Genomic DNA, 26,096 nt, shown 5'->3' on the forward strand with positions numbered 1-26,096 from the left:
ATTTAATTCCGCTGTAAACCTCTCGGTCTGATCATTGTAGCTCAGTGACACATCTAAGAGCTGGTGCTGGCTTGCCATGCAGCTGACTGTTTGTATTTTGCTTCTGAGGACAACACAACGCAGGAGGCCTTTAGGAGCTGGACAGAGTTCCCCAGACCCCCTGGGCTGTGTTTTGTGTTTAAAACTTCACACGCAGCGCGCGAGACACAAGAGCCGATCTGGGCACACAGCAGCTGCGCACGCAGGCAGCAGAGAGAGATCTCAAAAAGTGGAATTAATGAGTCATTACCACTTCTGCCTGTTGCTAAACATATCACAGTGCCTCCAAATGCACGGTCAAAATTAACTTACAGCTTTCAGCCAATGCCTCCTGCTCGACTGATCACTTACAACTGCGCTGGCAGAGTTACATCATTGATGAATGGCTGTTCTGACAAGCACTGCATGTTATGATGCTAATTTTAAATTCCCCAAGGACAAACCTTCCCTTCTGAAGTTGTCGCTGCCAGTTTGCTGCGCAAGCCACTTCAAAAAAGAGAATTGCTGCATGTGCAGCTCAATGCTGCCTTCAGTGCGTGCCCAGGGGCTGGCAGCCAATGCCAGGAGGCTTGGGAAAGGAGGAGTAAATTTGTGTTTCTACCTCCTTCTTGGTAAAACTATATCCAGGACTTGTATATTTTCAGTTCTAAATTATTTTCTCTGTTCTGTTTTAGCTCTGCATTTTGTCCAGGGGTTCCTCAGTGCTGGCCTGTAAAGAAACAGGATATAACGGGTGCTGGGGCTGGATTTCCCTCAGAAGCTCATACTGCTGGCTTTGGAAATCCTTCAACTTTCAGGGTAGAGATACAAAACCATTCATCTTTCACAGCACTTGCCTTGCTAGACAAGAATGAAATACAAAAAAATTCCTTAACAGTATAATCACTGCCTACTTTTTGCTGTATTTGGCTGAGGGAATCAGTACAAACCCCACTGCTCTGCTGCAGCCCGTTCAGCGCCCGCGCTGGAGCTGAGCAGTCATTCCGCAGGCCAAGGCCCTGCTCTCCGCAGCGCACAGCAGTTCACGCCCTCATTTCCCGGCCGGTAAGTGCCGGCTTAGAGACACTGTCACCACACGGAGTGTTGATGCTCTGGCTGGAAGTGGAGAGCGCGGCCGCTTCCCTGCTCCCAGCGGCTCCAGACGGGGCCTGGGCTCCCTCTACCGAGAGCGTGAAGTCATGGAAAACGAGAAAACCACGTCCAAGCAAAGCCGCCGGGCAGAGGAATGTCTGTTCCCGGCGCAGAGGAGTGCTTACACGGCAGGAAACGGGATGTTATAAAGGCACAGAAGCCCCCAAATGCCTCTTCAGAACGCTGGAGCTGGACACAACTACCGAGACAGCGCCTGAACCAAGCTCTGGTCAACAAGTGATCCCAGAAAATCCTGCAATCCCCCAGAAATCCATCAACCTTAAGCCACACACCTGCAGAGGTTAATGAAGCTGCTTGGGCAAAGTGGTTGTTTAGTTATAAAAGGAAATTGCAGTACATCACTCCCCCAGTCCCAGGACAGGGCCCTGCCAGGTGGTTCCCACTTCTTTAACAAAGCACAGAGGTCTCTCACCAAAGGCAGAAGCAGCACAGTTACCTTTATTGCCTGTGTAACACCTGCAGGAAGGGACAAGCAGAACACGGTATAAACCCATGCACAACAGATACATTAATGTCTCTTAGAAATCTTTCAGAAGAAAAGTTGGAAAGCTGATCTACCTCTACAGCCTCATGAGCTAGTTTCTCATTTACAAACTCATGTTTTTCTTTTAAAGCTGGTATTTTAAAATGGTATAGAAATGCTTCTTTACTAAGTGAGTTACCTTATTTCACAATAAAAATATAGTTTAGTTCTATTAAATTTTCTTCTGAAAATAAATGTTTCTATTTTTCTATGGCAATAAATTACAATGTATCACAAATGTACGCTTTAAGCAGTTACAAATAAGCAGGAATTAAGTATTCCAACTATAGTTTAACAGAATTCAAGGCCCTTAGTAAGAGATAAGCTGAAGGTGCATTTATAATCCAAACTCAATTTGACAAGGTAAATACATATAACTGAAGTAGATTTAATGGGATTTAGTGCTGCGGTACTTGTATATAGGATAAGTATTCATGAATTATCTGCTCTTCTTCCTCGAGTGTTAAATCCAGATAATCCTCTTCATGTTCAGGAATATCCTCTAGGATTTCATTGACTACATCCGCCTCCATATCTTCATCTGTTGGTGAACTAGAGGAACCTTCCAATAAAAAACAGCAGCAGTGAATGCATCACCGAAGGAAGTTGGTGTTCTCCCTATTTCACCAGCCTGGCTGCTCTGCCAGCCCATTCCTGCACAGCCACCTCTCACAATTACTCTGCAAAGGACAGGGCAGGACGGCCATTTTTCCTTATTACATAAACAAGGTGTAGGAAAGCCTTTAATTATACAGCAGGGATCACTACAGCTCTGACAAATAATGAGAGAAAAAATATGTGCAAGTTTCTTCTTTGTTAAGTGGAAAGTTACCAGTTACGGTTCTATCCTGTAAGGGACACGACGAAGGATTATGGAGGCAGGTCAGCGCTCTGCAGAGCACAGATCTGGAACAAACTCCTCAGCCCTGCCCAGGACACCCTGAGTGTCACCTTTGTCACCTTTTCTCTTGGGCTGCACCTGCCTGCAGCTGGTACCTGTCTCCTCTGGTCCCTCTGTGGCTGTCACTGCAGGGAACAACAGCTGCCTTCCTGTAACTGCATTCCCAATAAAAACACCCTGGGGCATTACGGGAACCCTACGCCGCTATTTCAGCAGAAATTGCTTAACTGTTTCCTACAAAAGCCAGAACAGCCCTGCCTTCCCTTCCCGCCCTGCTGGATGCAACATTCTCACCTGCAGACTCCGTGAGCAGGTCTTTGGAAGAAGTGGATTCCTCTGATGGACTGGACCCCTCTGAGGACAGCAGCAGTGAAGGGGGAAGAACTCCCCCATAATGAGCAAGGGTTTGGGAAGCCACGTGGATGTTCCCTTTAAAGACCTTTAAAGCTTGCTCTGCCGACTCACGGCTGAAACCCATGTACGTCAGCTGCAGGAGGGGAAAAGGAATAATGCAGAAAATCCGGGGAAATTCAAGCTCATCTGACACCAGGGTCTGACAGGAATCTGACTCTGCATCTGACAGTCATCCTCTCACACAGAGAAAAGCGCTGCATGCCAGGAATTCCAGGACACTGACTCTGGTTTACTGGAACAGTTAACAACAGGGCAGTGACCTATAAAAGGCATGGGGACGTTGAGCAGGATCAAAAGCCTCTTGTCTAGTACCAGACCAATTATTTTTCTGTTTTCAAAAGGAAACTTCAAAGCAGCCCAGCATATCAGGGGGGTGCATGTGTTGTTTACTTTTCCTAGGCAATAAAGTTTTCTTGTCTGCCATCAATTACATAGCCACTCTAACTACTGAGGAGCTTGTCAGACAGCCTGTCATGAGAAATACACATTCCAACTCTTCCCCTTGTGCACTGCAGAGTTTAGAGACTTGAATAAATTTCTCATTTGCTGTCTTTTTTGGGATAGAGCATTCCAGAGTACACACTTCCCCTCCACATTCATGCATGGCAGGTTGGTGCAATGGGCAGGAAGTAGACACAAATTATACGTCAGCCCCAGTGACTTCACCATGAAGGTGGATGCCAGACCCTGGAGTGTGACAGCCTGAGTGACATGGGTAAAAGAATATTTGTACAGCTTTACTTAAGGAAAATCTGCTGTCTTTGCAAGCACAACTCAAAAACAAGACAACCAACTCACAAGAAAGCAAGTGGTCTAGCTTACTTGCTCAATGCTTTCTTGGGAAACCTGAAACTGGTTCATGGCCACAGAATCATCATCATCATCTTCCAAGAGTAACTCAGGATTGTCAAGAATAAACTGCAAGAAAACGGAGAGAGATCAGAGTAGAGCAACAGAGGTGTAACAGTCCTCAACACGGTTGTGTATGCAGCCCAACGGTTGATAAAGGCAAACCTCAGCCAACTTAAGTGATATCTGATTTATCGGTCAGGAAGTGCAAGTTCGGTCATTATAGTTCAGAAAAGGTAGCTATGAACTAAAAAATGTAGACTACAGAAAATAAGAATCTGCTAAACAATAATAAAAAAAAAACCCAACCAAATTTCTTTTGTACATCACTACTTCCACTGAAAAATCACTTACCTTAAAGGCTTGGTCCAGGTTTCCTTCTGTCTTCTGAAGAGCCACCTGAGCAGCTCTCTCTGAGTAGCCCATACTTTTCAGGGTATTGATGTCTTCCAGCCGCCGCCGCCTTTTAGCCCTCTCCTCCCTCCTGATCTGTGCCTTTTCCTGCAGGAGCACAGACACTGCAAAGCTCACTATCCATGGGAATGCTTTAACACATAGCCTGTGCATGTAGGGTTTCTTGGATTTCTTTGCTTCAAGTTTGAATCTCTTGAGGAAAAGGCTTTTTTTTTTTTTTTGGTAAATACAGACTGTGCTGCCAGACACTCGTTCCTAAATAAAGCAGCATTTCCATGAGCCAGCCCTGTCGCCACACTTCCTCTCTGCACATAGGATCTGGTGCCATCACAGCTATTCCAGGCCCCGTGTGGTAAGTGACAAACCCGTTTGGCAGATGGGCCCACAGACAAGACTTGCCAAGGACAGACAGTCAGAACTGGGCAGGGAGCCAGGAGTTCTGTTCAGCCTTCCCTCAGCCAGTTGGCTTTTCTGTCCACACTTCACTGTCTGAAGTCTAGAAGTGCCTCCTCAGCTTACTAAACATCACTTCAGATCTGGACAGCATTGTCTTCACTCACTCTAGCACAAAAAAAATCCTTTTTCCCTCCTGGATCTTCCAAGTACAAAGCCACAATAGGGGCCAGCCAAGCCTGGAGTGACAGCTTGGTCCTGGTGGTTTACTCCCATACAGATCACTGCTGAGTAGCAAACACTGGTGCAAAGCCTTCCCATGTGCCTCTGTAGTACAACCACAGGTCTTTGGCACCCTCATCCCATCTGTTTTGAGACAGAGCTTCCCTTGTTAGTGCATTAAGTTTTGGTTTTAAACTTGTGCCAACACGTCCAACTGCCAGCTACACCAACAGCGCCAGAGCGGGATAATCCAAGTCCTTAATTTAGTACCACACTGCTCTGGCCACACTGCACACATCTCATGGACACGCCAACTCAGGTGATCTGTGATTTAACACTTTCACTGCCCTTACCTCTCTCCTGTTGGTGATTAGATTGGCAGCATGCTCCACATTCCCGTGGCATGCTCGCAGGGCGAGGCGAGCTTCCTGTTCCGAGAATCCCAGGAGTGACAGGCGATCCACTTTCTCAGGATCTATGGACAGCTCTCCGTACAAAGAGGACGCCTGGATATGGGAAGAACAAAATGACACCACTTACACTGTTAAAATATAAACAAAAAACGCCTCCCCGTTTCTCTGAGTAAGCAAAGAGTCAAGATGGAACCCAAACTGAGGGGCTGGAGTGAAGGACTCCAGAGTTTTACCTGAAGGTGTCTTACCTTCTGAATGTACTCTGCAGCCTCCTTTTCTCTGCCACTGTGGTAGTGCCCAATCCCTTGAAGGAGGTAAAGCCGCAGAAATAAAACCTTCTCACGACCATAGCTTCCCTAGGAATTGTTTAAAGTTGGAGGAGGAACCACATAGATAAAAGCATGTGGCAGAAAACCAGTTCATTGTCAACAACACTTTACACATTTAGAGGAGACACAGTCAGGGCTTTATGACACTCATCGTGCAGATAAGGCACCACACCTAAACCCCTGATGATGCCTGTGCATATAAACAAAGGTTTGCCATGACCTTTTTGCCAGGGCAAATCTTTTCCCTGTGCTGACAATTACAGAACCAATTGACAGGCTAATCATACAGAGGAAAACTTTAAGCTTCTAAAAGCCAGTCTTGCAATACTTGAACTGAATACATACAGAAAAAAATCCCACCCCAATTAAGTCAAACCCAGCATACTTTGATGTCAATAAGCCTTTCGTGGTTCTCCCCATAGCACCTCTGGAAGCATCTCTGTGCTGTGGACAGCTTCTTCTCTGCATCATCCAGGCAGTCCAGCTGCTCCAGACGGAAGTAGCACCACACTATATCCAGCTGCAGCACTGCGTAATTATCAACCGTGTTCAGCAGCTCCATGCTGCACTCACTGGAAAATAAAACAAATTACTTCTTTTTTTTTTTCTGGGAGAGGGTTGTTTATTTTGCCCCCCCCCGCCCCAACACTGCTTTTTAACATTTATAAAACAACTTTAGAAGTGTGCACATTCATGCTGGAGAAAGCACACTCTTTGCATCTAAGGCAGCAAACTGACGCCAGGGGAACGGGAATGAAATGCTCATCTCCCATTCCTTTCAGTGACACACAGGACTGATGCCAGTGCCACATCTTATAGCATTACAGTAACAAAATGAGCTGTGGCTGCTGTTTAATATGGCATCTCTAAAAGCATAATGGAATTAAACCCTGTGTAATCTTTGGGAGGACTGAGAGACTGCCTCAGTGCACACAAACATGCTGAGTACTGTGCCAGTCTCCTTGCACACCCACACAGATGAGAAACAGACAGGACAGTATTACTTCTGGGACCTCAAAAGAGCAATTTAGGGCTCTGACAGCTGATAGGAAACTAATTTACTTGCAGAAGCCCTGGTATGGTTACTGACCTTAGCTATCTGGTCCACCCTTTACAAGAAATTATTACTTCACAGGAGCAACTGCAAATGAATATCCATAACTGTCTCTCAAGCTAATGCAATTTATAACCTGGTACATGAATATTGACAGTTTCTGTTTATGTAGTTACGAAAGATTAACTTGCCCAGTGGCAGTATCTGTTTCAGCTGTTCTACATGAAGCCACCTGTCACTGCAAGTCAGAGCTTTATCTGCTGTTTCCCATCTGCAAGAGGGGGTGTGAAGCAACCTCAGGCAAAACCGGCCCTGATTTATATGCACAGGTAGAGGTTGTGCTGTTCCTTTATGGGCTGACGGTAAAGACAGACACAAGGAATCAAAATGTTCTTACCAGAAGTGCTTATCAGCATCCAACAAGTATGGCAGTGCTATCTCATATTCTTTCTTCTTCATTAATGCTCTGCCCTTCTCATGGTAACCCATTGCCAGCACAAGCGCCTAGAAAAACAGATTGAGACGTTTGACTGCACCTCCCCAAATCAAAGAGCTAAAAGGAAATATCCAGCTAATCCATCAGAGTCCTTGTTCTTCCTAGAGAAATACCACTGTATCAGTTCTGTAAGGCCAGTGCCGTTTCACCCTGTTTCACACTTTTTTCCCATCTGATAATGTAAGATATTGCCCAGTTAAAAGCAATGGATGTTACTGGAATGCTGCACCAAGCTTACTTTAAGTATACAACAAGAGAGATTTTCAATGGTGAGTGATGCAAAGCTCAGCATTTTTCTGGGTGCTGCGCTTCCTCACAGCATCAAACTTGTTACACTTTGCTATTGCAATTATCTTGCAAAACTAAAAATTCACCTCCTGAAAAACCTCAGAACTGAAAATTAAATTTTGAATGCGTCAGGAAAACACTCCTGCAGTATAACAAATGAAAACGTAATAATAATTCTGGATAGAAATAACCTGCAATATTTCCTCTGATCCTTGATCAATACTGATGAAATCTCATTCACTTAAACACCGGATGATTTAACTCTTCAGGGGAATTACCACATTCAGCACTTCATCAGAACAGCATGCACTCTGAGAGTGGACAGTGTCATCCCCATCACCCAGAGACTCCAGATGATGCAGAAATCACAGCAGGCCTCAGGAGAGGCTGGAGCAGCACTTGGAACACACCGGCTCATTTCTTCACATTTTTGTTACTGGGTATAGTTCCAAGTATTTGTAAAAATTTTATTTATCTTCAGAAAATCCAGTAATCCTGAAAAGCAGCACCGATCACTATACTTCTGCTTCAGTGGGCAACATCAGGTGTGTCACTTCTGTAACTCAATACTTGCACCAACCAAAGATATTTTCAGTTGAGAATGTGGAACTTTCTTGAATGATGAACAAATTTAAGTTTGAAAAGAGACACAGAGAAAAAGATCTAAAAACTTTTTTTAACAGAATTGAATTTAGAGAAACTCATCAAGTTTCCAAATGGAAATAAGACCTGAGAAACAAGTTCCTTTCATGCCTTTTTAGAACACCACAAATTTGTAACAGATCAACAAAATTAAAGCTTGTCTTAACCCCCAAAGTAAGATATGGACCACACAGGGGTCAGTGCAAGATCAGACCTACAATGAGATCAGGAATCAGAAGCTGCCTCCAGATGACTGAAATATTCCTCACTATAGAGCTCTATTTCAATTGTATTTCAAAATTATTTGTATTAAACAAACATCTAGTGAGCCCAGGATTACATCCCCAGAAAGTCTGGCTGTATTTCAATCGCACAATTTAAATGTTTCACAGATTAAGCTTCAAAGAGCCATCTTAGTGGCAATGTAAGATGCTTTCACCTACTTTTTTAGCTTGAGGAGGAATCTGAATTGACCTTCCAGTTTGATTAGCTATATCTAGGTATGGGACAGAGTCTGGATCCAAGTACTCCTCTGAAAGACATAAAAAAGTTTAAAATTTAAACACCACCTTCAACAGAGCAACTCTGTTACCATAAAATTATTTTAGTAAGTTGTTAAACAAATCAGCAAACAACAACAAAAAAATCAGAATTACATATAAAGGCTGCATGCTTTTCTGGACAGTGGCTCTGGCCAGGTAAACATGAGGAACTTCTAGAAAGGTCACTGTGGAAAAGGCCTTGTGCATGCAGAAATTTAGACACAATATTAGAAGTTCCATGAATTATAAGGAAGTTTTCTTTGCAGAAGACAAAACACCGACATTTTACACAACATAGCATTTGAAAGCTTTATCAACTAAAGCACAGAATATTTAAAAAATACAACTGAGCACAGCTGATAAAGCTGGAAAAAAATACAGCTCACTATTTTCCTTCCCCCCATCTTTAATGCTTGTTATCAAACTATCAATTTCGTTTTCACTTCCATTTGATTTACAATGAAAAGATGATTTTCTTGTAGACAAAAGACAGTTAAGGAAAAGTTTGTTGAGATTAAAAGTTTCTGCCATGCAGTTTCTCTCAGGTGAAACAAAAGGACTGTTAAACCCTCACTACACTTCTCTCAGAACCTTCAGCCTGGGAGCCCATTACACACTCTACTCTTTACTCTGGCATTGGCTGTGATTGACAGTGGCAAAACCCACAGAGAACCCAACTCAGGATTCAAAATGTGGGATCTAAACCACCCCTTAAGTCCAAAAAAAGCAAACACTTTTGTCATGTGTTCAAAACCTGATATTGTGGTAGGAAACCAGAAGTCAGCAGCTTTGAAGCTTTGTTTGGGTGTTTCTGCATTTGGCAGGAATTCGTTACCTGCTCAGCTTCACAGTTCCTTGCTTGTGGATTTGTGAAACAATGGAATAGAGAAGTGATTTAAACTCACCATCAAGCACTGCAGTTCACAAACACAACCTTATTTTGAAGAATTATTACTGTTAAATTAACTAGATCCCTTTAATTTAATCCACAGTTGCCAGGCATCAAAATCCAAGGGAATGAGAACACCAAAGCCGTGTTACAGATGACAGTGACAAATGAGCTGCTCTGCACAATGAAACCACGGTTACACACAGCCATTGCTAAATTACAAAAAAAAAAAGTGTTTAATGACTTAAAACACATTATGCCAATGTGCTTTTGTCTGCAATAAATCTAAAGCTTCTCACAAGTCATCAGTCCCTTAACTGCCAAGTGTCAATTAAACAACTGATTAATATTACATCCTTCTCAAAGTGCCAAAGTTTTTTTGTAGCATTCTAGTTGCGTAAAGAGGGTGAAAAAGAAAAGTTTTAGCTAACTTAAAATCCAGTTTTCAAATAGGTAGAAACATAGAAAAGTGTAAATTGAAGTTCAGCCATGGTATAGGCACTCTGCCATGCTGAAAGGCCTCTGAGAACGTAATTTTTGATACACAAAAATTAATGAACACCCACCTCCACCCCAACCCAACAAGCCCACTTACCTCTCTCTGCTAGAATTTCCAAACCCTTCTTAGTTCTTTGCATCTTGTCATTTATTTCTTTTTCTTTCTTACACTGAAGCTCTTCCTCCTGAACTTTTCTTTTGGTTTCCTCATCACTCTGTTCCAGTTGAAGCACCATCACTTTTGCATTGTGTGTGACACCCTGGTCTTCAAGGGTTTTACCTGCAAAATAAAGTGTGATTAATACAATTCAACTACTGGAACTACTGAAATTGCAAGACTTGAGAACTCAATCAAAGCCCCTAAAAATTACTGACTCAATCAGCAAAATTCAGAATCAGACTTGCGTCTCAAAAGTGCTTTTGAAGTGACTAGTATGTTTCTTTCCTTGTTTTTTTTCAAAACATTCAAAAAATGCCATTAATTCTATTTCAGTTTATTGATCTTCAGGCAAAAAACTGCAGTAAGAACATGTCCAGGATCATACTCCCCAAGAGTACAGGACTGGGAACTCAATCCAAGTTCTTTCTGTCAGTTCAGTGGTTCTAATTCTGATATATTCCAGGGCCATCAGCAAAGAAGATGCTGTATCATCACTTCCCACACGTCTGACAGGTTGAACATGGTGAAAGCATTACAAAAAGCCTTTGAAAGTGTTATTATACAATAACAATTTTGAAGAAATTTAGAGTTTCTCTTAAATGTGCATTTTCAGTGTTTCAACACTAGAAAATGGGATTTTCTACCTTCATTACAGTATTCCTTTAACTGATCTAATTCCGTTTAAGAATTTGGACTGTTATAAATTAATATATTTCCTGTAAAGCAGAACCTGACAAATATAACAGATATTTTTTGGACATTTCTGAAATTAATAGAGTTGCAAGGCATTTTTTCTTCTGAGAATCAGAAAACTAGAAAATTATCATAAAAATATCTTTAACTGGAGATACATACCCAGATCAAGCTGCTTCTTATTTATTATTATTTTGACAGCATTTTCTTGTAATGCATATTCCTGTGCTATCCTGTTAAATAAATAATTTCATCCATGAACATAAATTTGTAAGGTTATACAATATTGTTGTTACAACAGCAATAAAACCTAAAGACTAGTCCTTATAAATGGCTTAAAATTTTGGCTACAAAAGGCTGCCAGAAGTAAAATAACATCAGAGACCTTTATGTACTATATAGCGAAAACCTGGGAAAAGCAAAGGGGACAAGCAAAACAGACAGAAAAGAATCTGATTTTTTTAGGTTTAAAAACACAAAGGAAAGAGAAGATAATATTCACTGTTCAGAGGATCTGCCTGGTTTCAAATTTGGAACACTGGTACTTGCTGGGGATTTACACAGAACTATCTTTTTCCTGTTTTCCATCTGTTAAACCACAGCTGTTCCCACAAAGAACTGCCCTACAGGGACACTGGACATCCTGTTCAGAAAACACATGCTTAGAAAAAGCTTAAATCAAACAAAAAAATGGGTTTGTTTGCATTTTTTTTAAAATGCTCTGCAACAGGGTGATGTCTCATGAGAGAAGCACAAAGGGTGATTGCACTTACTGAGATCTGAGCTCTTTGCCTGTGATGAACAGGCTGGTTTCCAGTGGGATTTTCCTGCTCTGTAGTCATTATATTGGGTGGGGAAAAGAAAGAGGGAAGGAAAAGCATGATATCAAGATACACTGGACATTCTCTTAATTAACTTTCTACGGTAACGTTTCTCTTCCAAAGAGCAATCATATTTAGAGGGTTGTGGCTTGACATACATGGTAGTAATTTCCAGTTCTACACTTGCTGTACTGCTAAAAATAAACATTATAACAGCAGAATATTCAGAATTAAATAAATCTAAATTCAGAACCAAACAATTTAAATTATTTTAATTATGCACCTCCAATCTTAACTGTGCTTTGCAATTATGCCACTCACCTGTGACTGGCTAAGTTATGATTAATTCCTATTAGTGTCTCTGGTCCCAGATTAGATAAACCAGAATTTTAAATTAATTCATTCCTCTATTTGCCCAGCAGCACTATAAAGTAGAATTATGAAACTATTTGGTTGTTTTAACTGCATGGCAATCACTTAAAACTCTCTAGTCTTTAGCCCAGGTAATTATTTTTCACTACATGAGTATTTTATGCGTAAAAATAGAAGTTGAAACCTGACTTTAAAAGGGCAAAACTTAATTCAGTTCTCTGTTGGAGAAGCTTTTAGGAGCCTGCTTTAGATGCTGAGCTTTGGAATAGGCTGCCCAGGAAGATGGTGGAATCTCTATCCCTGGAAGTGCTCAAGGAAGAGGCACTTGAGTGCCATGGTTCAGTTCACAAGGTGGTGGTTGGTAAAGATTGGACTCAATGATCTTGAAGGTCTTTTCCAGCCTTAAGGATTCTGTGACTCTTAATTCTATGAATCTATGAAGTGAACAGGTGAGTGCCATCACAGCAGAAAATCCTGCTTCTCACTTCCAAGTTCAAGTGACATTAATATGCTGAATCAACTTTAGGTATTCTACAGCTGAAAAAATACATCTGCTCTTTATTGCTAATACAAGCGGTTACATCAGAAGGAACCAAACTGAAATAGAAACTTAAATCTAATTTTCTTAACTGAAATATTATTTGCCATTAAATCCTAAAGGGAAAAATTACTCATCTCCTCCATGTTATATTCCTTTGCCATATAGTCCCATATACCTAGGAAACTAAAATATGTAATTCCCCTCTCCCCATTTTTAATATACCTGACACAGGTCACTCATACAAAACACCTGAAATTGTTGTAGTGAAAATATCTGCATAGACACACACCTAGAACTCAAACCTCAAAGTAAATCTACTTATGCAGACTTTTCTGCAGTGTTACTCACCTTTCTACGGGGCAGATATATATCAAGTCTTGCAATCCCAGTCACTTTAAAATTCTCATTTCCTGTCCCACGCTCAATCGCTTTACACCGTATTTCTTCAAGCATATTCTCTGCATCCTTCTCATTGATATGCAGCTTGGATGAATATTTGTGTACAAGCTCCTGAGAAAATGGGAAGAAAAACTGTGAAAATGCACCAGCAGTATGACATGGAAGATGCATGACATCAACTCAGAGAAAGTATTTACCTTCATCTCTTCACCAGCTTCTTTTTTTTCATTTGTATATGGTGGTTTCCATAGCTGAATTTTGTCCTCTCTTAAGCAGCTTGTCAGTTTTGCTATCAAATACTTCTTTTGTGCCATTCTTTTAAAATAAAAGCACAGTTGGAAGGGAAAAGAGAGAAAAATAAACAATCCTTTAATATAGCTTTCCTGTAGTAAGATATTATGCTTTTCAAGAAGTCTAAGTGACATTGTGGAATTCTACAATAAATGATGAGCATTAAATGCATTCGATGCATTTTGGTGGGGAGGAGGAACTGAGGCCAAACTATGAGAAAAAATGGGGGGGAAAATATCGAAAAGAGGGTGAAATTTGGATTGAAGCAGGGACAACTTACAAGGGCCCCGCCATTTCAAGAGAAATTAAACCACTTCCTATTCCCTCATGTGAACTGTGACTGCAGAAAGCGTCAATACATCAAAATTGACAATTCAGGTGTTCTTCCCTGCTCTGGATGCAGCTGCTCAATCCAACACTTCTGATTCAGTCCAGACAAAGCAGGAAACTCTGAGTCAATCAGCATGTCCCTAGGGGAAAAAACCAAACACCCCAAAAACCTGGGAAGCCACACAGAGGGCAAGGAAAGGTGGGTGCAGAGGTGTCAACAAAAAACCACCAAACTCTAGGTGCATGATAAAGCATGGGAGAGTTGTGGCTCTGGGACACTGGGAATCATATGGAAAATGTCCTTTAAATTATACATAAAAGCATTTAAAATATTGGCATACACGCACTAAGGCAGCCATGAAATTCTTATAATCAGTTTCACCTTTCTTTCAGAGTGGTTACTATCTTTCATTCTTGTTTATTGGCACACAGCTCTCAGGAGAAAACAGAAGAGTTCTCCCAGTCTCAAAAACTGCTCCTGGCTCAGAAAAACACTATTTGAGGGTTAAAAAAATGTAGGCAAATATCTGATAGGTGGTAAGTTTACTGGTCAGCCTTACCTCAAGCCCAGCTTTACTGAGCTACAAAGAATTCCCTGGAAGCTGCACTGACAAAAGTCTCCTCCAAACAGGAGTCAGAAGGATGAACTGCGGATGGTTTAACAACCCTTCCAGTTGGATTGCTGTAATTTGCACAGTGTCTGTCAAAACTAGCAGAGACAAACAGACATTCCTTTTCCTGCTGGGATGCTGCTGCTATTATTTTAGAGTCAAGGCAAACAATGTCATTTACAAAGCTAAAAGTGACAAAACCACTCAATTTTCAAAACATTGCACTGTAACTATCAATGCAGCTTTCCCCCTTTCCCAAAACACACCAGGGAATTCTCATGAACAGCCTGTAACCATAATTTTCCCACTTTTACGTTACGCTGAAGACCCAATTTGCGGCCATCATTCTACTTAACATTTACGAGAAAAGTTACTCATGGTTTTGGATTACTCAGATAAAATTTAAAATTGCAATCTATGCTTACGACGAAGAACTGTAAATACAGGTGACATTTATAAACTGGCCATTCATCTGTTTATCAATACCATAGCCTGGTAAGTTTGTGATTTCGGATTAAGAGATCAAAACAGGAAACACCACTGTAGTCTCCAATTAAACTTATTCTTACAAACATCTATTTAAAAAATAAACGTTTGCTTTCACAAACACAAAACCTGTGACTTTGTGTGCAATATTACCGACACTTAACGAGAACCCACAGCAAAAACATTTGACTTAACTCTTCCATCAGCCATGAAACGCCACAAAGCGCTCTTGACGCAATTTCACTTTCGGTATGAGTTTAAAGGGACTTTCTCAAAACTCACTTGCGTAAACAACGAGGGTATTTCCCCAGAAACACTCTGAATGCAAGACTCAGCTTTTGTAAATAAAATGTCGTCCTCTAAGGCCAGTTTGCCTCATACGTGAAATAAAACAAATGGAGAAGTAAGATGCGTGACATAAGAGGCAGCAATCAGGTTCAGAAGGCAAATTCTCGATGGAAGGAACAGGGGATTGTCAGAACAGTTGGATAACAAAGCAGGACACATCAATATTCCCTAAAAAGGAGGCAAGCACAGCCCTGACACATTTCTCCGCGGATGATTGAGGGGAACCACTGAAGCAGCGTCATGAGGAAAAACCCACAGGGACGGCAGCCCCATCCCTGCGGGCCCGGGGTGCCCGGGTATCCTCATCCCTCCCCAGGAGCACATCCAGCGCCTCCCGTGCCGGGGCAGCGCCGGCACCGCCAGTCCCCCGCTGTCACCGCGGCGGTGTCAGCACGGCCCCGGCCCCGGGCACCCACCTGCGCCCCGCGGGCTCGGCACAGCCACCGCCGGGGGAAGCTCGGGGGCCGACGCAGCTGCTCTCTGAGCGGCTTCCCGGGAGGGAGGGAAGCGAGGGCCGCAATCCCTGAGGGAGAGGATCGCGAACGGCTCCTACGGCAGCCCGGAAGGCCCAGGGACACGGGCGTGACGTGCGTGAAGCCGCGCCCCGCCCGCCATGTCCGCGCCCTGCCCTCGCTCTGAGGCGTGCCCGCTGCCGGACGCGCGGGGTGTCGGAGGTCGTTTCAGTCGGGGTGGTCTGTGGTCTTTGGTCTATGCGTGCTCTCAAGCGTAGTGAAAAGGAAAGGAATCATTGAATCACAGCGCCGATTAGGCTGGAAAAGAGCTCTGAGGTCACCGCGTCTGACATGATGGTGCACCACCGTGTCAACCAGACCGTGGCACTGAGTGAAATGTCCCGTCACTCAGTTTAAGATAAATCCTTAAACATCTCCAGGGATGGTGACTCTACCACCTCCTTGGGCTGTGTGTTCCAGTGTCTTATAATCTTCCTTTCTGTGGAGAAATTCCTCCAAATATCCAACCAAAAGCTCCCCTGGCACAGCTTAAGGCCATGTCTTCTGGCCCTGTGGAGATTTACCCCATCAATGTGTGTTAGTACCTAAGGAGGGGTGCCAAGAACACGGACCAGGCTCTCCTTGGGAGAGCCCAGCAAGAGCGCGAGAGTCAATGGGCAGAAACTGATGCACGGGAAATTCCATCCGAACATGAGGAAAACTTCTTCCCTGAGCAGTGACCAAGCCCTGAACAGATTGCCCAGAGAGGCTGTGGAGTCTCCCTCACTGGAGATATTCCAGGACCATCTGGACACAATCCTGTGCCATGTGCTCTGGGATGGCCCTGCTTGAGCAGGGTGGTGGGACCAGATGACCACTGTGGCCTCTTCTAACCTGACCCATTTTGTGCTTCTCTGAGACATAACCCATGAAACAGCAACTTACAACTTCTAAGTGATGTCCAGTTGTCAGAAAAATAAATTAATTGTTGGTAGAATTGCCATGTTAAAGTTTAGGGCTGGAAGTGTTTCAATGATCTCAGACCTTGGGGAAGGTTAACAAAGTTTGGAAAGAAAGAGCTACTACCGATAGTGGGCACAAAGAATGCCGGATTTACAGGCCACAAGGACGTTTGGCAGAACTCCCAAGATAAGGAAGAAACAAATAAAACCAATTCAGTAACTGTACTGAAATCAGCTCCAACTGGGTAAAAGGTAATTCTGTCAGGGACACATCACAAATACTGACCCAAGAAACCCACAGACTGAAAAGATGAGAAAGTGCTTATTAGCATAAGAAGTGAGAGAATCATTAACCAGTAGAAGATAGAATACTAATTAAGAGAAGAACTATCTAACTTGTAGCAGATGAACGATAATGGCTAAATGGCTAAAATGTATAAATATTAATAAGTTTTAATAGTGGTGTGCTTGATTTGTGGAAGACCACCACCACCCAGGCTTGTACAAATAATGTCTCTCTCAAATGTGTAATTATTGGCTTGTTGCACACCGGTTAATGAATCCAGTTCTGTGACAACAGCAGGAGCTTCTGGCTCTAGAGTATCTGATGGTTTATCCCTGGGATGTGGTGTGGGTCCCCAAGGCTGCCTGAGGCACTGTCCCTCCAGGAGAAGCTGGGGCTGGGTTGGGGGTGAGCTGCAGCCACTCCTCACCTGCCACCTCTGTGTGTGAGAGTTTGTATTTCCACATCAGTGGGGTTGGGCAGGGTCTTCCCTGGTTGTGGGGCTGTCAGAAGTTAACCTGGGTTCAGAGACTGGGCTGGAAGAGTACATGAGGGCTGTGGAAAACCTGGTGCTAAACACCACCTCAGGCTGACTGTGGCTCAGTGTCACCTCTAGTCCCCAAAATGTCCTGGAATGGGAGCAGGGTGCAAAGCTTCAGGGATTTGGCCATAAAACATGGGCTGCTCAATACTGTGTTTTGTACTTGAGGTTCTCAGGGAATTGGGGCTTGCTCCTGGAATTTTTTGGTGCATGTAAAAGACATAAACTTTTATTTTAGGGGGCAACACCAGTTACAAGTAACTCGTGGGCTAATTCTTTCATGTGACCAGCAGCATGCTGTCCCAGCACCAAAGGGATTTAATTCTGTTTTACTCTATTTTATGTCTGTGTGACTGAAATAATTGCTCAGCAGTGTGATTTATTCTAGAATGGACAGACCTTCAGGGCCGTCCTAACATTTTCCTTGGGAAGTCAGGCAAGCTACCATGAGGGTCCCATTTCCACCTTTGGAGGTGGGAAGCTCAGAGGGATCATGGATTTGTGAACAAGACACTGAACTAGAATGTCAGGATTCTGTGTTCCCCCATTGTGGTGGTGCAGAACTGTTTTATTAGGTTTTTATAAGAAGTTTATGTTATGGTTCATTTCGCTGTATCCCCAATGTTGTAACCCTTTTTGTGTTTTCTGTATAACAAGGTGTTTTGTGTCAGTCCTCCCACCCTCCTCGCTCTGGGGCACCTTGTATATCACTCCAGGGGTCCCTCCCAGGTTGCAAAATCTCAGGGAGAGGGCTTCAGGTGACAGGCCCCCTGGGGGGAATTCCTTTCCTCTGGATTTTAGTGGTCCGAGGCTTGGGGGTGGGCACACCTTGTTACCCCCTGGATCCCCTGATTTGTTGTCTTGTTGTAACCTCCCTTGAACCCCTCCCCCGCTTATAAGGTGGAGGCGGGAGATTCAAGCTCTCTCAGCTCGGAGCTCTCAGCCTCTCTGCTCCTCAGCTCTTCAGCTAATAAACATCTTTTAACCTGCTAAGCTGAGAGCCAGCCTTTTCTCGTCTGCTGCTGTTGCTGTCACGACACTATTGGGTCCAGCTGCTAAGCTGAGAAGCCGAAACGAACTGGGACCTTCTGTGGCTGTGCTGACCCGAGCTAGCCAGAGGTCATCTCCCGCCCGGAGCGGGGACAGAACCAGACCCACCCCATGTGCATAAATCAGTCAGGCTTGCCTGCTGATAAAGTCACAGTAAACTTGCTTTATGGCAGTCTTGGGTTCAGTGCTGAAACTTGGCTACATCTATGGTAACACGGATGAAAGCTCCTGCCCATGATGGCCAAAACTGAAGAGCTTAACAGGAAAGGTTTTGCAGATCAGGTGTCCTTCAGGAGTGAGACTTTCTAGTATTTGAAGTTTTAGGCTTTTTTCTAATTTTTCTGTTTCATTTTCACTACAGCTGCTTTAGGAAAAAAAACTCATCATTTTCTCTGGAAATGTTAGTGTAGTAACTTTTCTCATTATTCCACTAACAAGTGAAAACTTACTGAAAATACTCTTTCATAATGTCCTTGGAAATTAAATTGAAAGATTCTCCAAAGGAAAACTGCCTTTTCTAAATTAGTTCCAGTCAGTACAAAGCACAGTAATGTGCTAGAGGAGCCTGAGGAAAGGACAAAGTGTTTGTATCAAAGGACACAAAGTGTTTATATGAAAGAGTTTACAGAGGAGTTAGCTGCTTAGTCCATGCATAAACCTGCACTGACTTTAAAACCAAAGTTTTCAAGGTCCGTGTTTAATTAAGATAACTAAATCAATCAAAGGACAATGAAGTTTTGGAAGTATTTCCTTCCAGGTAATTTCTTGTTTCATGTGGACTAATTGTTATCTAGAATTTTACCCTTTTATACCTATTAGGTATATTTATGTTTTATATTTTTTTTCCCCCCTCCTTCCTAATCATTCTTTAAACACTGAACTACTGTGAAGAAAAAAACCCCAGTTACTATGATGTCCCGTGGCTGCCAGTAATGAAATGAGGAGATATTTCCCATCCCCAGTTTTTGTGAAGCCTACATTTGAAAAAGAGACTTGTCTGAACCCTTGCAGCCAGAAGTGGGTAATACAGGGCTCCTGTTGTGTCATTGAAAAACACCTGCAAGAGAGGGTCCTCCCTCTAAAGATCTTGCAGAAGGGGAGATCTTTTTAGTTTTCTAATGAAACACTGGGAATAGATGGGAATCAAAAATATATTATGATAAAATTTATGTATCAGAGAGAAATTATATTTACTAAGTCTCATTACAACAATGGAAATGAGCAGATGTTTTATTAATTGATTTAAAAAATACATCAGAAATTATCTTGAATATCTTGAAAGTGAATGATGAAATCTTATGTTAAAAATTATAAAGATCAAAGAGTATATAGTCAGAATCTTCTGAGTCTAATAAGAGTAGTAAACCCTCAGCAGGTTGAACCATATAACTAGAAAGACTGCTTTGCTATTTTAAGGGGTTTTTTTTAAAAGTTTTTGACTAAATTTTAGGGATTACTGAATATCTTCATTGTGAGACATATAAACCTAGCCTCCTTGCTGCTTCAGAAATTCTGGGCCCTTTCCTATTTGGGAAAGGGTAAAAGTTCAGTTTGTTGCAGGCTGGCATGCATTTTGTAGCAGAAATCTTCTGATGAGCCCAAAGTGCTTCAGTGGCTGATTTCAGAGGAGGCTTTTGGCAGGAGCTTGAATAGTTGCAGCCGTTCTCTTTGCTGAGAATGTTCAACACGCTTGAGCTTCCCAGCTGCCTGAGCTCAGACAGTTCACTTGCTCCTGCTGCTTCCTTGGGCTGCAGTGTGCCGTTTCCCTTGGAAATCAGTCTCTGGTTGTCAAAACTCCAAGGTGTGCTGTTGCAGTGGGAAAGATCCTGGGAATCTCCTTGTCCGAGGGCCCGCCCCAGGCGGTGAGCTCCCAGGTGGACGCGCCAGAGCAAGTCCTCTTCTGAGTTGCTGCCGTTGGTCATCTCCAGTGCGACCTTTCTGACAGGGACGTCTCCTCTACATGACTTTGATCTTTTAACTTTCTTATTAATTAGAACAGGGTTGACCATTGATTCTGGCAGTGCAGATTCATGTCCGCCTGCGGGGGAAATACATTTGTGCACGTTACTATGGTGGCAAAAAGCAAGGGGATGATTTCTGCACCATAAACTCATCTGCAAAGCTTTAACATGAGTTAAAGAGCTGTGCTCTTTCTTTCAGTGGCTGAGAATAGTGCAAGTTCTTTTGATGCCACGTTAATGAGTGGACCTACTTGTGCTCGTTTTTGCAGTTCTGAGGGCATAAATGGTATCCTAATTTTAGTCAAATGAAAATGGAAATTTATCAAGGCAATATTGATCTGACTGGTACTCTAAAACTCATTAACAGCACAGATTGAGAATCGACTTTCGGTAATTAATTGCTTGTAAGCAAAAGTTCTTAAGGTGAGTAGGGACTTGCTCAGGGTGTTGGCAAGTGCTGTAATTTGAAAGACAAAAATGTTCTGTTTGATAACTGTTTGAGGTTTATATTCACAGCTTAATAATATTGTGATTATTTCCAGATGAAACAAGTTGTGAATGTCTTCTTTTTCTTCATGAGGGATCATTAACATTATGTATATTAATATTTTACTCCAATTTTACTATTCCAGTCAGTATAAATTGTGTAACTAGCTTATCACATTAGTATTGCCTGAATGATAGCTTAGAGGAATCTGCTTCCTCTGTGAAAGGTATAGAGTAGCTGTAACAGTTGGAGAGATTCTGATCTCCTTTTTTTTTTTTATTCTTCTACCCATATAGCTTAATTCCTAAAGCAGTATGAAAGTTGCTGTTAAAAAAATGTTTAAGATATTAGGGACAGAAATCCTAATGCTACTTTAATTTCATGTAGCAGTCATCAAATTGCTGGACATGACTGGTTTTCCGTGTCCTGAAAATGAACAGAAACTGATCTATTACACTAAAGATAACCTGTTGACACTAATGAAATATACTTCAGTTGGTATAGATATAGTTGAAAGTAGGGGTTGTGCAGAATGCTGGCATTATTTACAAAGTTGACTTATAGTGACTGTGTCTGTTGCAGTATAAGTTCTGACACACATTAAAGGGAGAAAAGTAGACATCGAAGAGTGCTGATTGTGTTTTGAGTGTCTGTTTTAAACAGATTGTAACCCTGAATTTGAAATGAAGCTATTTTGAATAGGGTGCTGCCTGCACAAAAACCCAACAGCACAACCTCTGCTTTATAGCTGCCTTTTGTGTCATCTTTACGGGTAAGTATTAGGAGATGTCAGACCCAGCTGATTTACTGGCAGTAAATGAACCTGTACAACAGGGATTTTGCTAAGCAAGGGCTTTCACTGCTGCCTTTGGCTCCCACTGCCAAAACAACAACCCCAGCATAATATCACAGAACCTTTTCTGCTCCTTGGCCACGAAGGGTTGATCTGATAAGAGCTGTTTTGCAGCATGGCTAGGAGGGAGAAACATGTCAGGCCACATTGGCTCTCGTGCCGTGTTACCGGGAGAAAGGAGAGTGAGGCACGTGCAGAACTTTGAGATGCAGGCGTGTTTGTGCATCCGTGTGTACAGTGAGATGTGCTAACAAAATTTCTTAGGGTGACACCACTTGGAGAGATAAGAACACACAGTTCCCCACCATGCAACAGTGAGAATCAAAGTTATGACTGGACCTCATCCAAGAAATAAAGCTGAACTTGGCTGGCTACAAAAAAGGTCCACGAGCAAATCAGAGCCCTGTGTGTTCTGCAGAACAGCGCAGTGTAGCACCAAGCTGTGAAAACCAGGGATTGTTCTCTGTATGTGAGAGAAAAACCAAGAGAGAATGGGGCTGAGAGACTGAGGTGAAGTCTTTGCATGTTCTTGTGGTGTTAACTGTGCTCTTGGCTGGACTGACATTGATAGGCAACATCAGAACATCTAGAACCTTATCAGCTGGTCATCAGAATAATTATGATCTGTCTTGAGCTGATCAGAAAGTTCAGAGTGACAAATCTAGTCCAATGTTATTAGTGTGCACTGGGTTTTGAGTTCAAGGTTGATTTGATTCCTTGCTTGGCTGCAGGTGCAGCACACAAAATTGAGCACTGACCTTGGATAGAAACGCGATAGTCCTGAACCACTGGGTGTTGAACTAACACACCTCCAGCACTGTCCAAACTTCTCAAGAAAGCTGCAATTATACAGAACTTTCTTTCTGCTTTGCTGTCTTTTTTTCCCCCTCCATGTGAATTGTGTATTATAGCCTTGTTGCAGAGTTGTTTATCATTTGGCCATGTGTTGTCATCAGGAATAGATACTTTTAAGGTTCTGGAGTGGCAAAAGTTAATCTTATCTCAAGTTAGCTTGTGAAATACTTGGAAGAGATTTCTGCAGTCAGAGCCCCAGTATTTATTCTGTTGTGACTGCATGTGCTGAATACTCCCACTTAATTCCTAAAGTAAATACTATTTTTCAGCTTCTTAGCCAGTAAGTAATGAATACACTGCTGTATTATCCCCTAACTGGTGCCTTTCAAATCTTGCCATGGTCTTTGTTCTCAAATAATCAGGAGTGGGCAGAAGCATGAATGTGGCTGTGTGTATTGGGGAAGAAACAGAACAAAGTTGTTTTCAGGTGACTTCTTGATTACTAACCCCTCTGTAAAAAAAATATGGAAGTTAGAGGGTCTTGAATTCTGTTTAAAGGTCCACGATTTCACGACTCCTGCACACAGGAAGTGACAAACAAAGCTAAAAGTCCTCCAAAAAACCTGGAATTACCTTCCAATGGTGGTGCAACAAACCTACAGTGCTCAAAATCCCTGTGGTTACACGGAGGGACAGCTGCTCTGCCAGGCAGGAGCGAAGAAAGGTTTTACTGGTAAGAACAAAGACCTTTGGTAGGGACTTTTAAGACCACGAGGGGCTGAAGGTGCTCTCCTTCCATGAGGGTTTGTGTGTCTGACCTTTGAGGTTTGTGTGTTTGTGTGGAGTTTGTGGTGGTGCTGTTGTTTTCACCCCTTTCCCAGCACAGCCATCATTTTACCCTCTAGGAAGGGAAGCAATTTGCTGTCAGTACAAATCACTGATACATACATGGACTGCCTTTTGGAAGCACCTGGAATTTCGGGGTAGTGTAGTGTAGGGGTAGTGTTGCCCTGATATGGCAACGTTCATTTCTGCTCCACATATTCCTGAAAACTGGTGCATGTAACAGGTGCAGAGTGCTGAGCCATGTAATAGGTTTTCCCAGCTTCCCCTGGAATGTGTAAGGTAAACTTTTGAGAAGCCAGCATAACAAGCCAGCATAACAAAAAAAATGCCCAAATTCTGATTTCTTCTAATAGTGACATGAATTCTTTCCACACAGGTTGTTTGAAGGTGGAAATTCAGTACAGCAGGTTTTGTGTGGTTTTGTGAATGTTTTGGGGAATGTGCATGTATAAAAGTATTTATAGGTGGATTTTTAGCCCTACTACATTTTAAACTCCTCAGTTCTACTTTCTTACATATTTTAATCTTCAAATGGACTTGCAAAAAATCTGTTCTGATTACATTAATTATATCTGAAGCTTCATTTGAATTAATCTGAATAAAGGGTTCTTCTCCCTTTCTTTGACTTACATATTTTTGCTATAGCTGATTAGATGGGCTGTTTTGTCTTCAAGTTAGCTGCTTTTTGATACCTGATAAAATAAGCTTGTATATATATATATATATATATTTTTTTTTTTTTTTCTTCCTTATAGAGATTTTAATTCTTTTAACAGGAAAATTTCAAAACATTTGGATGAAAGAATATTGATGAAGCAAATCTGTTGTATACTTCATAATTACATGGAGTTTTTTTCTGATTGTTTTGATCATGAAGCCTGACACAGCCAAATGCTAAAACTGCTGAAAATCGTAGAGGAAAATGTAAAAAGAATGAAATAAGCTAAGTTCTACACTTGTTGAGCTAAATACTGATATGAGAAGTGAATGAAACATGGGTTTTATATTAAAATTAAATTCAGAAGACAACTTCATTAGTTGTCTTAGTATTCTCAATATCACTTTAACTTGGAAAGTTCATGTATCAGTGTAGTATTGTCAGCAGTAGTCTAACTAAAAACTTTAAAATAATTGCAAGTTTCTTATGTAAAATCTGTTTGCCATGGCAGGTAGATGAGTGATACATATTCCTATTTGTTTTTCTATTTATGCACTTTCCAAGCAATATGCACTGAAAATACTTTCAAAACAGGACCTTTTGTTCAAAGCTTGTATCTTAGTTACCCACTATGCTTTTAATTATTTTTTATCAAAACCCCAGCTTCTGCTTGTTACTTGCTATTTGCTGTTGCTTCCTGTAGTCTTTCTTTACACAGATAGAGAAGGGAAAAAAGAGAAAGATTACCCAGAATTGCTGGTTCTGATGGAAGCATTCAAGACAGCAGAAATATTACAGAAAATGTTGCACAAATACACTTATCATAGACATGAAGAACATGGTTACTATAAGGGTGACTATTTATATTTAGAACTTTATTTTACTGATATAAAACCTGTAAAACCTTACCTCAAATATGTTCATCTCTTCCAAATACTTAATAATATTTCACTGACATGAAACTTGTTGATAAAAATATAAAACCATCTTTCAGCAAAACTGATAAAACCTCAAAATGACAGAAAAGGAATTTAGCCCTACCTCTCTTGAAGCTGAACACAAAAAGAGCAAACTAGATGTTATTAAAGATTGAAAGAAATAATCTTTACATTACATATACATTTTTTTCCTACAAATATAAGCGTACCTGTTTTATATACAATAATGTATGGTTGCAGTTTTTGCTTCTGTTTTATATGGTCATACTGCTCCTCAAGTACGCTTACATCCATCTTGGTGAGCTTCTTATCACCATCTGAAACCTGTGGCTCTGAGCTATGAGTCACTGAAAAAATACCAGTCACGTATTTGTAAGCCTTCACCATCTGTTCCAACAAGGAAGAAAAAGTCAAGCAGAAGCAGGACATTTCCTTCATTGTGCTGGCAAAAAAACCCCAACAAAACAAATCAAGTACAAAGCATCTGAAATCTTCCTAAACGAAGGAGTAGCTTTCTTCCAAGCGCAGTGACTTGTGTCAGGAGTTGCCTGGTCTGCACTGAGGCTGTGGATGTCACTCAGGTTGTTTTCATGCCGAGTGCCCGGAGCTCCTGCATACAAGAGTTCACAATCAGGACTGCAGAGCTGGATTTAACGTTTACTCAAGGTTGTGAGCTTGTGAACCTTTGCCAAAAAAAACAGTGAAGTACAAACTCTCGTTGGACACAGCCAAGTGCAGAAAAGGCTGGGTAATACTGGTATATGTAGCAATGCTAATGCTTAAAGGCATGCTGTTTTGGAGGCATCCCCAGGTCAGGAGTTCCACCTGGGAAATTTTTTTTTATTTTTTTCCTGTGTATTTTGTGTTCCCCACCCACCCCCCTTCCTTCCTTAACTTTCAGTTACATTCTTGCTGATGCTTCTTGGGGCAGTGGGGTGGGAGGGGAGGATTTATTAAGCTTTCATACTTTTGTGCTTATTTTTGCCTTTCAAATAATACATTAAAAGTATTCAGGCCTGGGTGCAGACTCAAAAAAATATGGGCCAGCAACATTTGGAATTGGGAGGCTGGAGAGAGGAACGCCTTACTCTGACTCATTCAGGACTTCTGCTGTTCTGTAAAATGAAATAAACTCCAGAAATAATAATTTTGTTAACAAG

At 41.9% G+C, this 26,096-nt stretch overlaps 2 protein-coding genes across 5 annotated transcripts; both read right to left on the reverse strand.

Moving 5' to 3' along the window:
- Nucleotides 1–1,611: 1,611 nt before the first annotated feature.
- Nucleotides 1,612–15,692, reverse strand: NUB1 (negative regulator of ubiquitin like proteins 1). Of its 4 annotated transcripts, XM_040077520.2 has the most exons (17): nucleotides 15,527–15,692; nucleotides 14,226–14,374; nucleotides 13,616–13,805; nucleotides 13,242–13,359; nucleotides 12,994–13,155; nucleotides 11,685–11,743; nucleotides 11,074–11,144; nucleotides 10,156–10,338; nucleotides 8,573–8,661; nucleotides 7,101–7,207; nucleotides 6,035–6,221; nucleotides 5,569–5,676; nucleotides 5,261–5,413; nucleotides 4,233–4,379; nucleotides 3,852–3,947; nucleotides 2,910–3,102; nucleotides 1,612–2,276 (listed from the first exon to the last, which is right to left on the reverse strand). In XM_040077520.2, exons 3-17 carry the CDS (start codon nucleotides 13,627–13,629, stop codon nucleotides 2,113–2,115), a joined length of 1,851 nt encoding a protein of 616 aa, XP_039933454.1. In that variant the 5' UTR covers nucleotides 13,630–13,805; nucleotides 14,226–14,374; nucleotides 15,527–15,692; the 3' UTR covers nucleotides 1,612–2,112. The 4 variants fall into 4 exon arrangements, with proteins under 4 accessions (XP_039933454.1, XP_039933461.1, XP_039933477.1 ...); XM_040077527.2 differs by lacking the exon at nucleotides 14,226–14,374; XM_040077543.2 differs by lacking the exon at nucleotides 13,616–13,805.
- Nucleotides 15,693–19,679: 3,987 nt separating this feature from the next.
- Nucleotides 19,680–25,553, reverse strand: C1H9orf152 (chromosome 1 C9orf152 homolog). The gene is made up of 2 exons (XM_040079342.1): nucleotides 25,146–25,553; nucleotides 19,680–20,436 (listed from the first exon to the last, which is right to left on the reverse strand). The coding sequence occupies exons 1-2, from the start codon at nucleotides 25,372–25,374 to the stop codon at nucleotides 19,865–19,867; spliced, it is 801 nt and encodes a 266-aa protein (XP_039935276.1). The 5' UTR covers nucleotides 25,375–25,553; the 3' UTR covers nucleotides 19,680–19,864.
- Between the last annotated feature and the right edge of the window lie 543 nt (nucleotides 25,554–26,096).

The sequence above is a fragment of the Hirundo rustica genome, chromosome 1 (assembly GCF_015227805.2).
Source record: "Hirundo rustica isolate bHirRus1 chromosome 1, bHirRus1.pri.v3, whole genome shotgun sequence".
Lineage (NCBI taxonomy): Eukaryota > Metazoa > Chordata > Aves > Passeriformes > Hirundinidae > Hirundo > Hirundo rustica.

Coding starts and splice junctions, on each gene's coding strand:
- NUB1 (XM_040077527.2), bottom strand. Junction 7,208..8,572: donor TTCCTCCTCAAGCTAAAAAA/GTAGGTGAAAGC, acceptor CTGTTTTTCTAG/GCGCTTGTGCTGGCAATGGG. Junction 5,677..6,034: donor AAAGGCTTATTGACATCAAA/GTATGCTGGGTT, acceptor AACAATTCCTAG/GGAAGCTATGGTCGTGAGAA.
- C1H9orf152 (XM_040079342.1), bottom strand. CDS start 25,374: ATGAAGGAAATGTCCTGCTTCTGCTTGACTTTTTCTTCCTTGTTGGAA. Junction 20,437..25,145: donor CATTATTGTATATAAAACAG/GTACGCTTATAT, acceptor TTTCCCCCGCAG/GCGGACATGAATCTGCACTG.